Source organism: Sphaerodactylus townsendi, linkage group LG13, assembly GCF_021028975.2.
Source record: "Sphaerodactylus townsendi isolate TG3544 linkage group LG13, MPM_Stown_v2.3, whole genome shotgun sequence".
NCBI classification, from domain to species: domain Eukaryota; kingdom Metazoa; phylum Chordata; class Lepidosauria; order Squamata; family Sphaerodactylidae; genus Sphaerodactylus; species Sphaerodactylus townsendi.
The window spans coordinates 33,033,111-33,049,116 of NC_059437.1; the positions used below are offsets into that span (position 1 = coordinate 33,033,111).

General features: G+C 46.4%; 1 protein-coding gene across 1 annotated transcript; it reads right to left on the reverse strand.

The window, feature by feature from the left end:
* Nucleotides 1-2,594: 2,594 nt before the first annotated feature.
* On the reverse strand, nucleotides 2,595-14,652 carry LOC125442893. Its single transcript, XM_048514666.1, has 8 exons — nucleotides 14,541-14,652; nucleotides 10,060-10,176; nucleotides 8,865-8,966; nucleotides 8,475-8,597; nucleotides 7,366-7,458; nucleotides 6,571-6,663; nucleotides 3,721-3,806; nucleotides 2,595-2,826 (listed from the first exon to the last, which is right to left on the reverse strand). Exons 1-8 carry the CDS (start codon nucleotides 14,644-14,646, stop codon nucleotides 2,818-2,820), a joined length of 729 nt encoding a protein of 242 aa, XP_048370623.1. The 5' UTR covers nucleotides 14,647-14,652; the 3' UTR covers nucleotides 2,595-2,817.
* Nucleotides 14,653-16,006: the final 1,354 nt, after the last annotated feature.

Sequence of the window (16,006 nt, forward strand, 5' to 3'; positions counted from 1 at the left end):
TCCGTCTGTTATGCCTTGGACGAACCAGAATCCTTCCAATAGATTGTAGGATTGGGCTGTTTTGACGCGCGCCCCCGCCCCCCCCCCCCGGTTCCCAGACTCTTTCTCTTTCCCCTTAGGCGAGAATGGGGGAAGAGGGCACGTGTCTGCCTGCGTGTTCCCAGGTCCTCGCCCCCATTGCCCTGGCAGGCGTCAAATGAAAGTGAAAGGAAACTTGAAGGGGAAGAAGAAGCCCCCGGGAGCGTTTGATGCCGTTGCACAAAGCGACCTGCTGGACGGCGCCTCCCGCCTTTCCCCGTGAAGAATTCTGCCAGGGAATCGCCTTCGCGGCCAGGAGTTATGGGCCGTGCCTTTTGCCAGCTGGCGCCCTGCCAGCTGCTGACACCCGCCGCTGAACCTCTGCTGCCCTGGGCAGGGTGCCAAGGGAAGGGAACCCTTCCTCGGCAAAACCCGGGCTGTTGCTGCCACCTAGCGGATAGGCAGGAAGGGCCCGGCAGCACCTGTAAGCCTAAAGGGGTATTTCACCATCAGGTAACAGTGCCGTTTCAAGGAGAGTTGCTTCAGTCTTCTAAGCCCATTCATTTCAGTGGGCTCAGACTGGAGTAACTGCAGGTGTGTCAAAACAGTAAAGAGTTCTTGAAACGCAAAAGGTCCACTCTGACATTTCTAAGTTGAGCTGAGCTCCAGTGTATGCAAGAGAGGCAGAAGGACCATGCCATCAGTAGTAATAGATTATAACAACACGGCCCTCCAGATGTTATGGACTACAGTTCCCATCATCCCCTGCCAGCATCATGCTGTAGTCCATAACATCTGGAGGGCTGTGAGTTTGACACCTGTTGAACAACTTCAGATTTTCTGCTCATTCCCTTATTTCACTGGGGACTCTCCTTGTAAAGTTTTGGAGCTCTTGTAAAATAGTAACTTCCAAGACAACCACAGAAGATTCTGACATTTGTTCTGTGGAATTTCTGAATGTTTATTATTTATTTGGAATTTTCATAACTTACTTTTCCACCTAAAAGTGGGTCCCAAAGAGGTTTAGGAACAGTTTAATAAAACACACCATTAAACATAGGCTAAAAACCTTTAACTGCTTGCCAAAAATGATCATCCTCCCCACTGATAAAATGGAATATCTGCAAACCATGTTCATTCTACAAAAAGCCCTCTAAAAATGAAGAGTTCTGCAGAACCTTCAAATTATTAACAAAGAAGGCATCCCCATAACTTCCTCTGGCAGGCAAAGCTCGGAGCTACAACTGAAAAGGCTGAGGACAATCTTATTTCCTATGGAACAGATCAACATTACACAGGAGAAGAAATGTTGGTATACCAAGAGAGATTATTTCCAAGCTGTTTCAGTGTAGTGCTTATCAGCTGTTCAGTGCAAAGAGCAGAAAGACACTGTTGAGTGAGAACTGCATAAATTATTTTGGAACATGGGCAGGTGTTTGAGTCCATGATAGGGTGACTGATATTGTTTGCATAGTTGATGTGGAGATAGAGCTGGTGTCCAGTGGCCCCTTAGAGACTCAGATGTACCAGGGCAAGATATGGCTTCATCAGAGGCATGAAATCGTGATGGTGGTGAAAATTGATGGACCGCTGCTTGCTAAGAACACACGATTCTCCTTTTGCACCGAACCAAAAGGTCTTCAGTGGAGTTGTCAGCGGGGCAATCGGAATGCCTCTCACAAGTGAGGTAAGGAGATCATGACTGCCGCCCCCCAAAACCAACTGATATCCTGCACTCTGAAAAATGTATACTTGTTGAAACCTCAGGATAACAATGCAGTCTTATGCAGAGTGATTCCATGCTAAGCCTATTGTCTTCCATGAATTTAGATGCCCAGACTAGCTCAATCTCGTCAGATCTCAGAAGTTCAGCAAGGTCAGCCCTGGTTAGTACTTGGATCACCAAGGAGTACCAGGGTCATTATGCAGAGAAAGGCAATGGCAAACCACCTGTCTCTTGCCTTGAAAACCCTACTGAGTCTGGGCTGCCAAAAGTCAGCTGCAACTTGATAGCACTTTACACACGCACACAACTTCTGATACGGTGGCACTGCCCAGCTGGCTGTTTGCCTCCTGGGTCCTGCTCTGCCCTATCGCAAATGAGCTCTTCCAACTGTTCCAGGTTACATCCATTTGAGATCCTGCCGATGATCTACAAGGGGATCTTCATCTATTGAGACTGAAGAATCTCCACCTGTCTTGGTCTCCTCTCTCTCTTTTCCCTTCAGTTATTAATCTGGACATCTTAATTTGTGTTGAACTCTTTCTGCACCTCCCTCCCCCAGACTGTCTCCCTCCATCTTCTTCTTTTAAAATAGTCTGAAAAACCTACATTTCTTTTTCCGAATCCCTATAAACGTCTGCTTTTGGTTTCGAACCTGGTTTTTTTTTTGGGGGGGGGGGTGTAGGGAGGGGAAACCATTTCCTTTTGCAGCAAGCTTGGAATGTAGTAAGCTTGTTTCAACATAGATGGGCTGCAGGGCCCCTCCCTCCACCCCCACAGGCCTTCCGAACACAAACAGTTGTGCCAAGATGGGAACAGGAGACGCTCAGTTGAGACAAGGGGAAAGAGACGCTGACCTTTGAGTGTCTTTTATTGGCTCTTGTGTGGGATTCTGAACACTGAGCTAGAGCTGAGCAGCTACAGTTCCCGAGCATTTTAAAAAGGCTTTGAGTGGGAGTCTACATGGAAAGCCTGACAAAGTCCAACAAGACAAGCACGGAACAAGTACACGCCTCTCATCCTCTTCCAGGGAGCGCAGCGGGGGACTCTGATGAGGCCGAGTCTCTTGCTGTGTCTCAGAGGTTCTGCAATTCAAAGGCAACAAAAGTGACTCCATGTGCAGTGGGGATGCCCTCCTCTTCCCCTTCCTATTAATTTCATTGGGACTGACGCAGGAGATTGTCCCTGCCAAATGGGTCCTCTCGGCCAAATGGGTAGCAAGACCTTTCGTTTGTCTCGTCTGGCAGAGATTTCAGTTTATTACACTACACCTTGCAAGTAAAAAAAAAAGTGACATTGGCTATCCTCACCCACTGAGGCTTTTCCATCTCCGCTACGGTGAATGAAAGATTTAATTAATTTGCTCAGGGAGCATGATGGTTAACGGGCTCTGAAAATAATGCAAAAGGCAGCAGGATATGCAAGCGGAGGCTGAGTCACGTGGCTAAATCTTCCCTCTCTTCCCCTGGGAACACGTACACGCTTCCCAGCCAGCTCATTCTGAATCCCCACATCTTCTTTGTGACCCAGCAGGTGCCCCCTTAATCGTTTAGGCTCTCTCAGTGTCACTAATCTGACTTCGTCTGAATCGCAAAAGGGAATCTCTTTTCAGTTAAGATCCAGAAGAAAATTGGGCACATCAATATCTTAAATACATTACAGGTCTCCCAACATCTCTCGTAGAGTCACCAGTGCACTAACTGAATAACACTGGAGGCAGGGCTGGGGCGAGGGGAATTGCGCACGGGGACGTGTGCACTCTGTGCCCCTACCACACTCTGCCCCCGGTGCATCGCGCTCACCCCCACCCCCTTGGCGCTACGGCACTGACTGGAGGGCACTGAAGAGCATTGTGCAAAGTCTCTTATTGTTATCTGGTGGTGGAGCATCCTTAAAAGCTCTGCCATGAAGTTAAAGGTATGGCAAGCAGAATATGACCACCTGCTCCCTATTAGATTATGTGTAACGCAGAGACAGACCATTTGCACCAGGGCTTCTAGCGCCCTGGTTTTTTCCCTTCGGGAAACTTGATCTTCTGCCTCCTGTTTTCGTAGATCCATGCAATCTGAAAAACAGCAGCACATGAAGACAATGCAGAGAGTCACAAGCCAGACACAACAGAGGCAATTGCTGCCCCTACACTTGAAGTCCCTCACTGTTGAATAATTCCTGAACAAGGTGAGGCTTTTGTTGAGGGGGACATTTGTAGCATATTGATCTGTTAGGAACATAATGTGGTGGTAGTACCTAGGGATGGAAATTTTCCAGAAATTTTGAAGCCATGGGAGAAAAAAACCCTGTATCCTTCCTATTTTTTTCCCTGGAAAAGAATTGTTTTTTTTCTGTTTCCCTGGGAAAAACTGATGTTTGGGGAGAAATTGAAATATATGCAATACTTACTGTCCTATCTAACCTAATTTTACTACTTTAACATTGCAGAATACATCATTTATAACTTACCCTGCTTGTAAAATTTCATATTTGACATATTTGTGGAATTTAACAATTATAAATTCCTTAGTTTGGTACAAGCAAAATTGCCTGCATGTCCAATACTTGACAGAAAACTGCAAGTTGATGATGTACACCATGCTATCTTAATTTTTGCTATCGCATCAGAGAGAACTAAGTTGTCAATGAAATGTTCAGTTTTCTTCTGCAGTTTGGGTGCAGTTTCTACCCCACCTAGAGGCTGGCAAAAGTATAAGAAGAAGAAGAAGAAGAGTTTGGATTTATATCCCCCTTTCTCTCCTGTACAGAGACTCAAAGGGGCTGACAATCTCCTTTCCCTCCCCCCCCCACAACAAACACCCTGTGAGGTAGGCAGGGTAATAAGGTAATAAGATACTTTTTAGCCAGTTTGTGGGTAACTGTGTCACAATAGTTTGAATGAACAGTAAAAAGATCAACCAACAGATGGGCATATAACCAGTGGTGAAGTTGCAAAGGGGCGGGGGGCAGGGGCACCATGCCCTGGGCACGCACCATTGGCGTCACGTGGGAGCGAAAAAATCTCCCCAGGCCCCCGCCCAGGGGTGGGGCGGGGGGCAGGGGCAGGGCAAGGGTAGGGGGTGGGACAAGGGCAGGAGGCATGTATGGGCAGGTCGTGCCCTGGACGCAGTTTCCTCTGCCTCCATCCCTGCATATAACTATGAGCAATGAAAGCATTGCATGCTCCCTTTATGATGATTACATATCCTTCTAGGAGTAAAAATGGGTCTTGGATTTGAGAGTTGTGTATGTTTACAGCACGGCCATCACATCATTAAAAGCAATTTGCTAATTTGAAAAGAGAAAATATTTTGTAGGAGTTTATTTTTTCATTACTCTCCCAAATTTTCAGTATTTCCTCTGGGAAAAGTGGGGAAGACCTCAAGGTCAAAAAGAAAATATTTCCCCCTGAATTTCTCTGTTTTCCCCCCAGGCCTTGACATCTCTTGACACTAAGGTCACCGTCTAGTAAGAACATCATGGTTGGTGGTGGGGAGAAGAAAGGAGGCAGGCAGGAGAGCCCAGGAGACCTTGATTTTTACATTGTTGAAGGCCACTCTGCTTCTTGGCCAGGCTTCAGTATGACCAGGAGATGCTAAGGGCATTTTAATTCTGTCTGCAAAACTCTGGAAAAGTTCTGACCCAGACTCCCTTTATAGATTATTTGTATCACCTGCCTCATTGGTCTTTCACATCACACCCAAGGGCAAAAATACCCTCCATCCCACATAGCATGCCCCCAATGTCCCCATGAGTGTCAAGAAACCAGGCCCTGGAAGCTGGTTCTGCATCAAGAGGGAGGGTTTCCCTTGGTCCCAGGGGCTGCAGCTCCTCACACTCTCCTCCTGTTCAGAGATTTTTTCTGGGAGGCTGGCAAAGGTGCCTCTGCTCTGCTCTGTACCACAAGAGGCATCTCTGGCAACTGACTGCTTAGTCTGCAGAGGGCTGGATTTCCCTGCTTCATCTTATTTCATTTAAAAGTGCAAGTGCACTTATTGCTTATGTTTGCCTTCCTGCCAGCTTTTTTTTGTGGTTTCCTGTGGCTTTCAACATGTGCTGAATTAGTCTTCTGGCAGGGAATAACCACTTGCCAGGTGGCAAATCTATTTCTTATTGATGTTACTCCTTCATTTTATCAGAGAGTGGACACATCTAATTCTGTCCAACGGCAGCCTTAGAAGACCATCTCAGGATGGGTTCATGGCAACCTAGCCTCTACTAAGGAAAAGCAATGCTAAGTTCAGCTGGAGAGAAACTACCACCCACTAAGGGCTTGGTGTGTTTTCCCAGAAGGGTAAACATCAACTTTCAGGCATGCATGTGTGTGATTTGGATCAGGGGAGGAGGAGGAGGAGAAGGAGGAGATTTATACCCCATCTTTCTCTCCTGTGAGGAGACTCAAAGTGGTTTACAAACTCCACAACAGACAACTTGTGAAGTAAATGGGACTGAGAGTTCTGAAGAACTGTGATTAGCCCAAGGTCACCCAGCAGGAATGTAGGGATGGGGAAACAAATTTTGTTCACCAAAAAGAGTCAGCTGTTCATGTGGAGGACAGGGGAATCAAACCCAGTTCTCCAGATTAGAGCCCACCTGCTCTTAACCACTGTACCACGCTGGCTCCCTCAAACCCATCTCCAGTGGTGCTCAGGTCTCTTTTGCCCCATTGCTTTACCTATCATTGAAAATTAAAAAATGGAAATCCAGTAATGGATTCCCCCAACTCCCATTCTCACTCATTGCCAGGAGTTGCTTCTCATGTACCAGAACAAACATTTTGACAATCAATCCTGTTGAGGAGCCTAGGAGACACAAGAGCAAGTAAGAGGAGTACTTACAGAGCACGAGGATAACTATTTGAGGAAGGATAGCGATGGCAGATGCTCCAGCTATGACAGCTGTTAAGTCAACAGGCTCAGCCTTTCCCTTTGCTGTTTATTTTAAAAGAACCCATAAAATCAGAGCATATTCAATGGTTTTGCAAAAGTATTGACATTTCAGTTCTATATATAGACTAGAAGTCTTGTTGAATGCCTCAAGGAGGATCTGGCCTGGAGTTTAAAGTTTATTATTAAAATTCATGATGGGAAATTGTCAGATGTAGGCCATTCATATCCCAGCCTGCAGCTAAAGATATTGGCAACTGCAGAGCGGGCCCATTCTGCAAGCTAAAAACAGGTAAGAGCAACATTAAAACCCAAACATAAAATTGCGCAGTTAAAAACATCCAAGCACGGCTTTGAAGTGAAGCCATGCAGAATCCAGAGGAGAGCAGATGCAGTGAGATAAAATACTTCTGTTTTTAAAGCTGAAACATTTAATCATGATTACAGACAGCCCTGCTGGTTGGCATGAAGGTGCCAAAAATCCTTCCCAGTCTGGACAGATGGACCATCCTCCGCACAGCTTAATGGCTGGCAACAGCTTGTGTGTTTTTGTGGGGGTGGGTATCTACAACCAAATGGTTCCATAATAGAGCTTGGCCTTTGGTCAGAGCTCACCTGGCAGAGAAACTCAATTCTATTTCTGTGGCTGATTCCTACGCTAGGATTCCTTTGCTGGCATCTCTTGATCTACCCACAACTCTCCATAAATCACTGGTGCCATCAAGGCCAGAAAGAAGCAAGACTTACTTTGAATCTGATTAATCCGCTTTATGAGCATACTGGATGTGACAGCAACCAAGACCGTCCCTCCAGGGGTGGTGAAGTTCAGCAGATGTTGTCCTGGGAACAGGTGGGGGAGAGAAAGGCCAGAAACTGTATTTAGAATCCAAAGGCAAAGCAAAAGTTAGGCTGCTTCTGGGCAAATCCTCTTGGCTTTTCACCAAACCTCCCCCACCCCAATACCACCAAAAAAAGGGCTAATGGAAGTTTTGACTTCAGAGCCAGAGATGCTCCAGTGAGGTCTTCAAGTAGTACTTTGAGCAACTCTAGCGATGATCTGGAGCTGGGTTTTGACTTTGATGGCTTGCTGGGAGGCTCACTGGAGTGTAGTGCTCTGTGAATTTCTTACAACATTTTCTGTATATACTGATCTGAGTGAATTAGTCATGGCAGAGAGGGCACAGAACCACACTGGACAAATGGCTTTCTGATTCCAGGTCTACAATTCTGTGAAAGGAGAGCTCAATGTGCAGCCGAGCATCACTTTCCATCAGTACCAAAACCAGGCCAGACATCCAGTGCGGAAGTGACCTAACAGTTCCTTTCACTCAGCATCCTGTTTCCCACAATGGCCAATCAGATTCCCCCTAGAGAGCCCACAGATAGAGGCACCCTGGCCAGATCATCCTATTATTAATTGCTTCCCCACAACTGTTATTGTGAAGTAGACTACTCCTGAACATGCAAGTTCTCTCTAGTCAAAATGGCCATAGCCACTGATGGAACTTTGTTGTACGGATTTGGTTCATCACTTTTAAAGCTGCTTATGCCAGCAATCATCGTTGCATCCTATGGCTGTGAATTTCATAGGCTAGTTATGCCTTGCCTGATGAAGTACTTTCTTCTCTCTTCCCCAAATCCACTTCCCAGCTGCTCCATTGCATGCTCTTCCCCTTCCCCACATGTATGGGGAGAAGGAGGGGGGAATCTTCCCGCAGAGGAAAGAAGGTGTGATGAAAGCTGCTATAAAGTCTTGTTATAGAGCGGACCAAGTTGTTCCCATGAAGAAGAATCCTCTCCCTCCCAAGGAAGGCCACGCAAGATTCCACAATGTTCTCCCAGTTTCAATGACTGACCTGCCTTGTCAGTGACCTGACGAATGAAGTTCAGCTGGGACACAAGGCTGACCACTAGCAGCAAGGTGACCAGCATCACGTAGAGGAGGAAGATCATGAGCACAATGAAGGGAGCAGAGAGTCCTGGGAGGAGGAGATCAAAGGTTAAGATGCTCCAGATGGTACCTTCTTAATCCAACCTTTCTGATGTGCCTGGAAACCCAACTGAGATAAGGCACACGGAGAAATATTTGTCTGGTGCCACCAAGAATCTAGAAGCTTGCTTTTCACAACACACTGTGCAAAGGCGGTGCATATATTGGCATGTGAGATGTGTATTGATCTGTCTTGAGGTCTTACTGACTTGGGCATTCCCTGGGCTCTGCAGTCCAACCACTGGTACCTTCTCACCTTGATCGTAAATCCAGAGAAGGAGGGACACAAGGACCAGGACAGATGTCAAGCACACAAGCCCATTCACATAGATACCCAGCCATTTCCAGGCCTTCCCCCCTAGAAAAAAAAAGATAGTCTTGTGTTATCATTCTTGCTGAGAACTAGGTCATGCTAATTCTAGGGGGGGGGGAGCCATCTGCAGTATACAGTCTTCAGTGGCAGCGCATAGTTTGAGCAGGGGCATCTGCTCCATCATAATGTGCAAAAGCAGGCACAGGTACAGTCTGTGGAGTTAGCAGCAGCAACCAGGCAAATCAGGGGCAAAGGAAAGAGAGATGTCTTGGTGCTCTGATGCAAGAAGGAAGGGCCAGCCTCAGCAACTGACATTGGCTCGCCCAGCTGTCTGACATGGGCTTGGCTGGCAGTGCTGTTAGAACAAGCAGCTTGGGCTCCACAGACCAGTTCTCTTCAGGGTTTTGTTTTCCTCCACACAGCACTCCTGTCCCAGAGCAAGAGGCTCTTTTGTGAGCAAAAGAGCTCTGAGTTGGGGAAATGGATTTCAGTACTTGATTTTAAGTACCAGGAGAACTAGGAGAACGCATGCATGCACTGCTTCATACAGCTCTCCTGACCCCAGGGAGGCTATTTGGTGCAATTGCCTACTACTGCTGAATCTCACCACATGAGAGTGGGGAATAAATCAATACCCTGGTGCCGAAGAAGCCTTTATAAGGGCTGCCAAAGGACATCATCTTCTAATGTTGATCAGGGGGCCTGGAAGGCAACTGCATCCATTTCCCATTTCCCTCCATCTGTTTCCTTTGTTTAACTGGCAAGTTTCTTTTATAGAAGAGAGATTACTTCTGCTCACAAGCAGCCACTTGAAAATTTGATTCTCTGCTTTGCTTTGGGCTGTTCTAGCAGAGTTGCAAATCACGTTCTCCCTTTCCCATTGGCCTTTAGAGTGCACTAACACACTTATATAGCCACAGATGCACAAACCAGTCTCTATACCCACTAGGCACACAGAGACTGTTACACATATCTACCATCCTTGGTTTTTGCCTATCTTACTGCCAGCCAATCAGTGGGCTATAGGTCATAAAATCCCTGGGTTAAGAACTGGCTGCATTCTTATTTCTCATTGGTCACTGGTGATTTGAAATCCATTAGTGGAGCACCGGCCCCACACTGGGAGCTCCTTACTCACGCATTCTCAATTTTTGTGGCTGACAAAAAGGCATCAGCATCGCACATCCACAGAAGGCAGCAAACACCAGTGCAGAGACAGCAATCCGTAAAGAATCTTCCAATGCCATTGAGAGACCTAAAGAATGATGCAAAAGGACAAGCCAAAAATAACACCCAAAACAACCAAAAAAAAAAAAGAGACAACAACTAGAAAGTAACTCTGGAAAGCTTATACACAGAAACTCTTGTTTGGATTGTAAGGTGCTATTGGACTCAGCCCTAACTGTACCCTGCAGCGTGTTGCTCACAGAGGTTGAATATGGACCAGATCATCTGATTCCATTAAAAGGCCCAGGATGGATCAGAAATTTGGAGTCTTGATCATTGTGAGCAGAAGGCCAACTATAGCTAGTCAAAAACTGTGAGAATAACCCAGGGCATTGCTGACCTAGGCCCTTTCCCCACTTACCTTTGTCCGAGGGTTGCTGCGCGCAATTCCCAGCGTGTGCAATTCCCAGAGCGCGCCCCGGGTTCCCCACGACCCCGCGCTCTGCGCAGGGCCATCAAAAGGCGCCATTTCAAAAGGTGCCAGGAATTATGCGTGGTGAGGGGGCGAGAAAGAGGCAGCGTCGGGGCGGCTGCGTTCTCGCTGCCCCTGAAGTGGGGAGTGCAGCTGGAGGAGAGTAACGCGGGGCTTAAGGTAAGTGGAAAAAGGGCCCTAGACACCTCTTCTGAGAGCCAGTATGGTGTAGTGGTTATGAGCTGGTGGATTCTAATCTGGAGAATGGGTTTGATTCCCTACTGCTCCACCTGAGTGGCAGAGGCTTATCTGATGAACCAGATATATTTCCGCACTCCTACATTCCTGCTGGGTGACCTTGGGCCAGTCACAGTTCTTTGGAACTCGCCCAGCCCTTTCACCTCACAAGGTGTCTGTTGTGGGGAGAGGAAGGGAAAGGAATTTGTAAGCCATCTTGAGTCTCCTTGCAGGAGAGAAAGGTGAGGCATAAATCTTCTTCTTCTTAGGGATTAGAAGCCCAAGATATCATACTGGCTAAAGATATCTTACAAGCTCAGAAAGGATGACTTTCTCCATCCTACAGCATTGCTGGAATTGCTGAGGGAATTGGACACCTTGGTGACTGGCAGACTTAAAATGCCTGAGGATAACACACACACCCCTTAAGAAACCGGCTTTTTCCTCTCCCTCTGGCACCAGCAGAATAACTGAATGGCTAGCCACTCCTGAGATGACTCTCCATAGGGCAGGCTGGGCAATGGGCAATGAGAATAGGCAGCATTCCAACCTGAAGTGCCAGGAGGGCCAACTTCATTCGAGTGTTTCACTTGAGACCATGAGCAACAGTAAACCTTTCATATCCAAGACACAAGTTCAGTCCATACAAAAGCAGACTATAAAAATGCAATGGCTTGATAGTAACCACAATTCATTTAGGTAGGAGGATGCTCAGAAACAGTGCAGAGATTACTTTTTAAACCGAAGGTCATTACTTATTAATACAAGGACATATCTAGGTACAATTCAACTGTATTAGCAGCAGTGTGTGAGAGTTACCATTAACTGCTGTGGGAGGTGGATCTGGCCTTTGGTGGACAGAGAAACACAGAGTAATGATTGAGAAAGAGGATGGTAAGGGGTAGAATGAATGACCAGAAATCAGGTCTACACCAATTGGTTTCTAGACCTAAAATCAGAAAAGTGTTGAGGAAGCTGGGGAGAGGTGATCAGGAGAAAAATGCAGTGGGGCAAAATGTGTGGCTGCTTATATTTTTATTACAAAAATAACTTTCTGGCACAAAATATTTAGGTTTTAGGGAAAGGCAGACATTTGGACCAACAAGGTCCTTTGAGCTGCCACCAGCTGCAGACTCTACCAGACACTGGACTGAAACAGGCACTCAGTCATATAGGTTGAGTGTCTATAGGAAGCATATTCAGCACAACCAAATGCATCCAAACCACAACATATGACTTTGCATCCAGTGGGTGAAAATAAACAAATGTCTAATGGCACCAAAAAGACTAATAAGATTTTATTTCAGCAGAAGCTTTTTTTGGCCCACTTCCTCTAAATTAATGAGTGGACACCCCCTCTCCCCCCACATGCTGTCATTTTATGCAGGAGGCATTAAAATATTTCAATTTTTATTTACAATGCAAATTTGGGAGGGATGATGGGGCTCATGCATCTGCTGGGATTTCCTGGCAGGGGGAATGCCCCCCCCCCCCCAATTGCTATGCTCTCCAATATTTGCTTGTGCTGGGCTAACAGGCAGCATCATGAGGTTGTTCAGGCTGTCAAGTTTGGTCCATTCTGTTTGTCTTTGTAACCCCCTACCAAGCTCATAGGAGGCCCAGGGCTGGTTTGCTTTGTTTGTTTTTGTAAAGGTAAGAGAGTGAAGGGACTTTCTGTGGTTAATACTGTAAGTGAATAAACTTCTTTTACAAGCTGGCAGTGCCTTGCTTTGCAGAAGGTGAGGTCAAGGCTGTCCTTAGGCTGTGTTGATGAGTGGTCAAAACCTTGGGTTCATTGATGGGACAGCTACATGCCTGTCCGATCGTCACAGGGCCTTGCAAAGTCAGGTTTCAAGGTCATTTCATCAGCAAGTGCAAGTTTCCAGAGTGCAAAAGCATTGGCTACCAAACAGCCAAGTGAGCTTGATTCCCTTTTACTAAGCTGACCTGAATGTCTCCTAGCCTACCAGCCTGACAAAGACGACTACGGACCCCTTCTGGAGAATGAAAATACGCTCTGGTGTTTTACTCGATTTCGATTTCGAATACCTTTAATGGCATATAGATTGTTTAAGATTAGCTTAGCAAGATAATAACAGCCTTTACAACTTTACAATTTCTGACGAGTTAAAATAACACCATTTACAAATTTAGCCACCTCTTCCAACAGCTCATAGTTGTGGCTGCTTAAAAGATATATAACCTTCTGTTTATCTGTAATGCCTTCACTTCCATGCAGGAAGGGGATTATGTGCTTCTTCCTACCTATCTCATAAAAAGAACAATTCAACAGCATATGAGATACTGTTTCCACAGAATCCATGCCACACGGGCATTTCCTTTCTTTATGTGGAATTCCAAGGTATGCCTCTGCTACAAGGAAGAATGCAGGGCATTACACCTAGCTCAGGTGATTGCTCTCCGCCCCCGGGCCTAACCCAGGAGATAAAGGTACTGGGCTGCAATTAGTCTATCCATAGGTATTCACAGAGAGATCGGGGAACAGGTTTTGGCTTCCTCTAGCATCTGTTGAAACTCTCTGTCAAAAAAAGTCTCTTCTTGATAGCCCCATAGACCTCCTGCTCTGTTAGCATTAGCAGGTCCTCCAAGGAAATGCCCAACTCATTAAGTTTGGCTTCGATTTTAACCCACCACTGGGTTGTGTGGAGGATGGAGCGGCCCTGGGATGTATAGTCCAGTTCATCTCGATTAAAACAAATCCTGGCCCAAAACTTGAATGTACTGCACCAGGCCAGAGTTTTCCAGCCTATGCTGGCCTGTTTCTAAGCACAGGGCCGCATAGGGAACAGAATGGGGCAAGCCAAGGATTTTATACAGAAAGTATGACTGGAATTTCTTTCAACCTCTCTGCTCCATGCCCCCTATCCAGATGGGGATCCCATAAAGGATTTGTTGACTCACTTTGGCATTAAATGCTCTCAACGCTGCAGGGATGTATCCTCGGCCTTTCCCCATAGAGGAAGCGTATAATGGCTGAGGCACTTAATTTAGCGCTTAAGATGGCCCTCGACTCCTATGTAGTGTCCAGGAGGCCCTATGATGGTAGGTAAGCCCTAGGTATTTATATGACTGCACCTGCTCGAAACTACTGTGGCCTATCCGCCAATTGGTGGCTTTCCATTTATGGGTAAATACCACAATTTTGGATTTATCTAAGTTAAGTTGCAAATCGTTGAGTGTGCAGTATTCTATACAACACTCTAAAGCTCTCCTTAGTCCGACTCGTGAGCGGGAAAGTACAACTGCGTCATCAGCAAACAGAAGCAGGGGTGGTGTTTTACTCATGTCCAGTAGGGGACTCTCTAAGATCAGGTTCCTGCACTTCTCAGCATTACCCTGGCAAACTATCAGAAATCCAGCAGAGATACAGGAGAGCTACAGTTCCTCAAAGGCTGACTGGTTGGGGCATGCCATTTCGCAGCAAGCCTGTTTCTTTGAATTTCAACAAGAGGGATGAGAAACAGTTTTTCTCTACACAGGCCAAAGGTGGGCTAATGGTTGAAACTAACCTTTACTCTTACCTCGGAATACAGCAGCCTTCGGCTTGGCAAGATCTTCAGAGTTTCTGTCCTAACCTTCTGGCAAGTGGTTCAGGTCAGAATTCAGCACCATTTCCGACAGCCAGTCCTCGTGACATCTCTGTCTGCCCACTGCCCGCCCCCAATTTCTGGCCTTTGCCACTTGGCAAACCTCTGCATAAAAGGGACGCCCCGGCCACTTACGAAGATCTTCCAGCGGTGAGACAGATGAACTCTGTGGTTCAACTGAAGGTCTTTCAGATGTATTCCTGTTTACGAAATGCCACAGTGAGGATGTCAAAGCCTGCATATTCCCTGGTGCTGGTGGTAGTGTGACCGAAGAGCCCAAGGTCAAGCACAGCAGCACTATAAAATCAATAAAAACAAAGACATCCTTAAAAGACAACCCCCCTCCCCCAGGCCACTCTGCCTCAAAGAGGATGCTCAGAATGTGAAGGCCAAGGAGGAATCATCCCCTGCCCCACTGCCTTGAGTCTTACTGAGAAAGGTACATAGACTGCAAATAGTTTTCCCATTTCCTAGTACAGTTTTGTTGAATTTTAATTGCATGTATTATTCAGTTTCAATTGAATTATGTTGAAAAGAATTGTAATCCACCCTGAGAAAGGCTGAGCATAAATGACAGAAATAAGCATCTTATCTTCAGTTATAGTCCGCCTTTCTTGCTGAGACTTAAGGTGGATCTCAAGATTAGAAAAACCATGCAAGAAGGCCAATATAGGATATGCCAAAAAAAGCAATAAAAAGAGAGAGATGATATAAAAACAGTCTAATACAGAGGATTAACAATGTTATGGTGCACGTATGTATACATGTGTAATATTGGTAAACAGCTTAAAGTTGCCAGAGACTCTGAGATGCTATTCCTTTCCTGCCCTCTGGCATGAATTGTCCCACTTGCAGATTCTGCCAGGATCCATCCGTCAGCCCTTCGGGTTTCTAACAGGCGTCCAAGAACCAAACAGCTTGTCCCAGCTGTGGATCTGAAAAGGGATTTCGCCATCGGAGCCCTGGCCCATGGGGAGCAGGAGCTTGAAGGCGTCTTTCCCCTCCCAAGGACAGTGACCTCTTTTCCATCGGCCCCTTCACCCGCCACCCAAGGAAAGCGGAAAACAACACTTTGCAAAGGTACACAGTTGCAGGGGAAATGTACACAGTACAGAGTCCAGGCCTGGACGGCTTGGCTGATGGTGCTTGAACGACAATTAGTTACCAGGAATGAGCCAAGAGGTTCTCCCAGTTCTCTCTGGAGATGGGAGCGAATGTCTATTTATGGAGTGAAAGGAGGCAAAGCTCTGGGGACTCTGTGAAACCAGGCCCACTTCCAGTTCCCCATGCAAAAATGAGTGCCTGTGTACAAATGTGCAAAAGTTCCTTATGACATCTAATGCATTTTCAAGGCAGCCCCTGAATAATGTGTTGCAGATGGGGTAACAGCCTTGTCTGTACCAGATAGCAAATATGTTAGATGATACTCATGTGAACATGCTGGAAAGTGTGAAAGCAAAGGAGTTATAAAAGAAAATATTTCAGGAGAATACAACTCACAGCTGAATAAAACATGGACACGTGTTTCAGTCCTTGGGTTCTTAGGCCACCCCCTCCCCAACTCAATGCCTGGTGAGGGACACCTCAGCCTGAGGCAATGC

What these genes read in the sequence shown, in the direction of transcription:
- LOC125442893 (XM_048514666.1), bottom strand. Translation starts at nt 14,646, where the DNA reads ATGCAGGCTTTGACATCCTCACTGTGGCATTTCGTAAACAGGAATACA. An exon ending in GCCACAAAAATTGAGAATGC is followed by an intron (nt 8,967 to 10,059) that starts GTGAGTAAGGAG and finishes TTTTTTTTCTAG; the next exon opens with GGGGGAAGGCCTGGAAATGG. An exon ending in AATAGTTATCCTCGTGCTCT is followed by an intron (nt 3,807 to 6,570) that starts GTAAGTACTCCT and finishes GCTGTTTTTCAG; the next exon opens with ATTGCATGGATCTACGAAAA.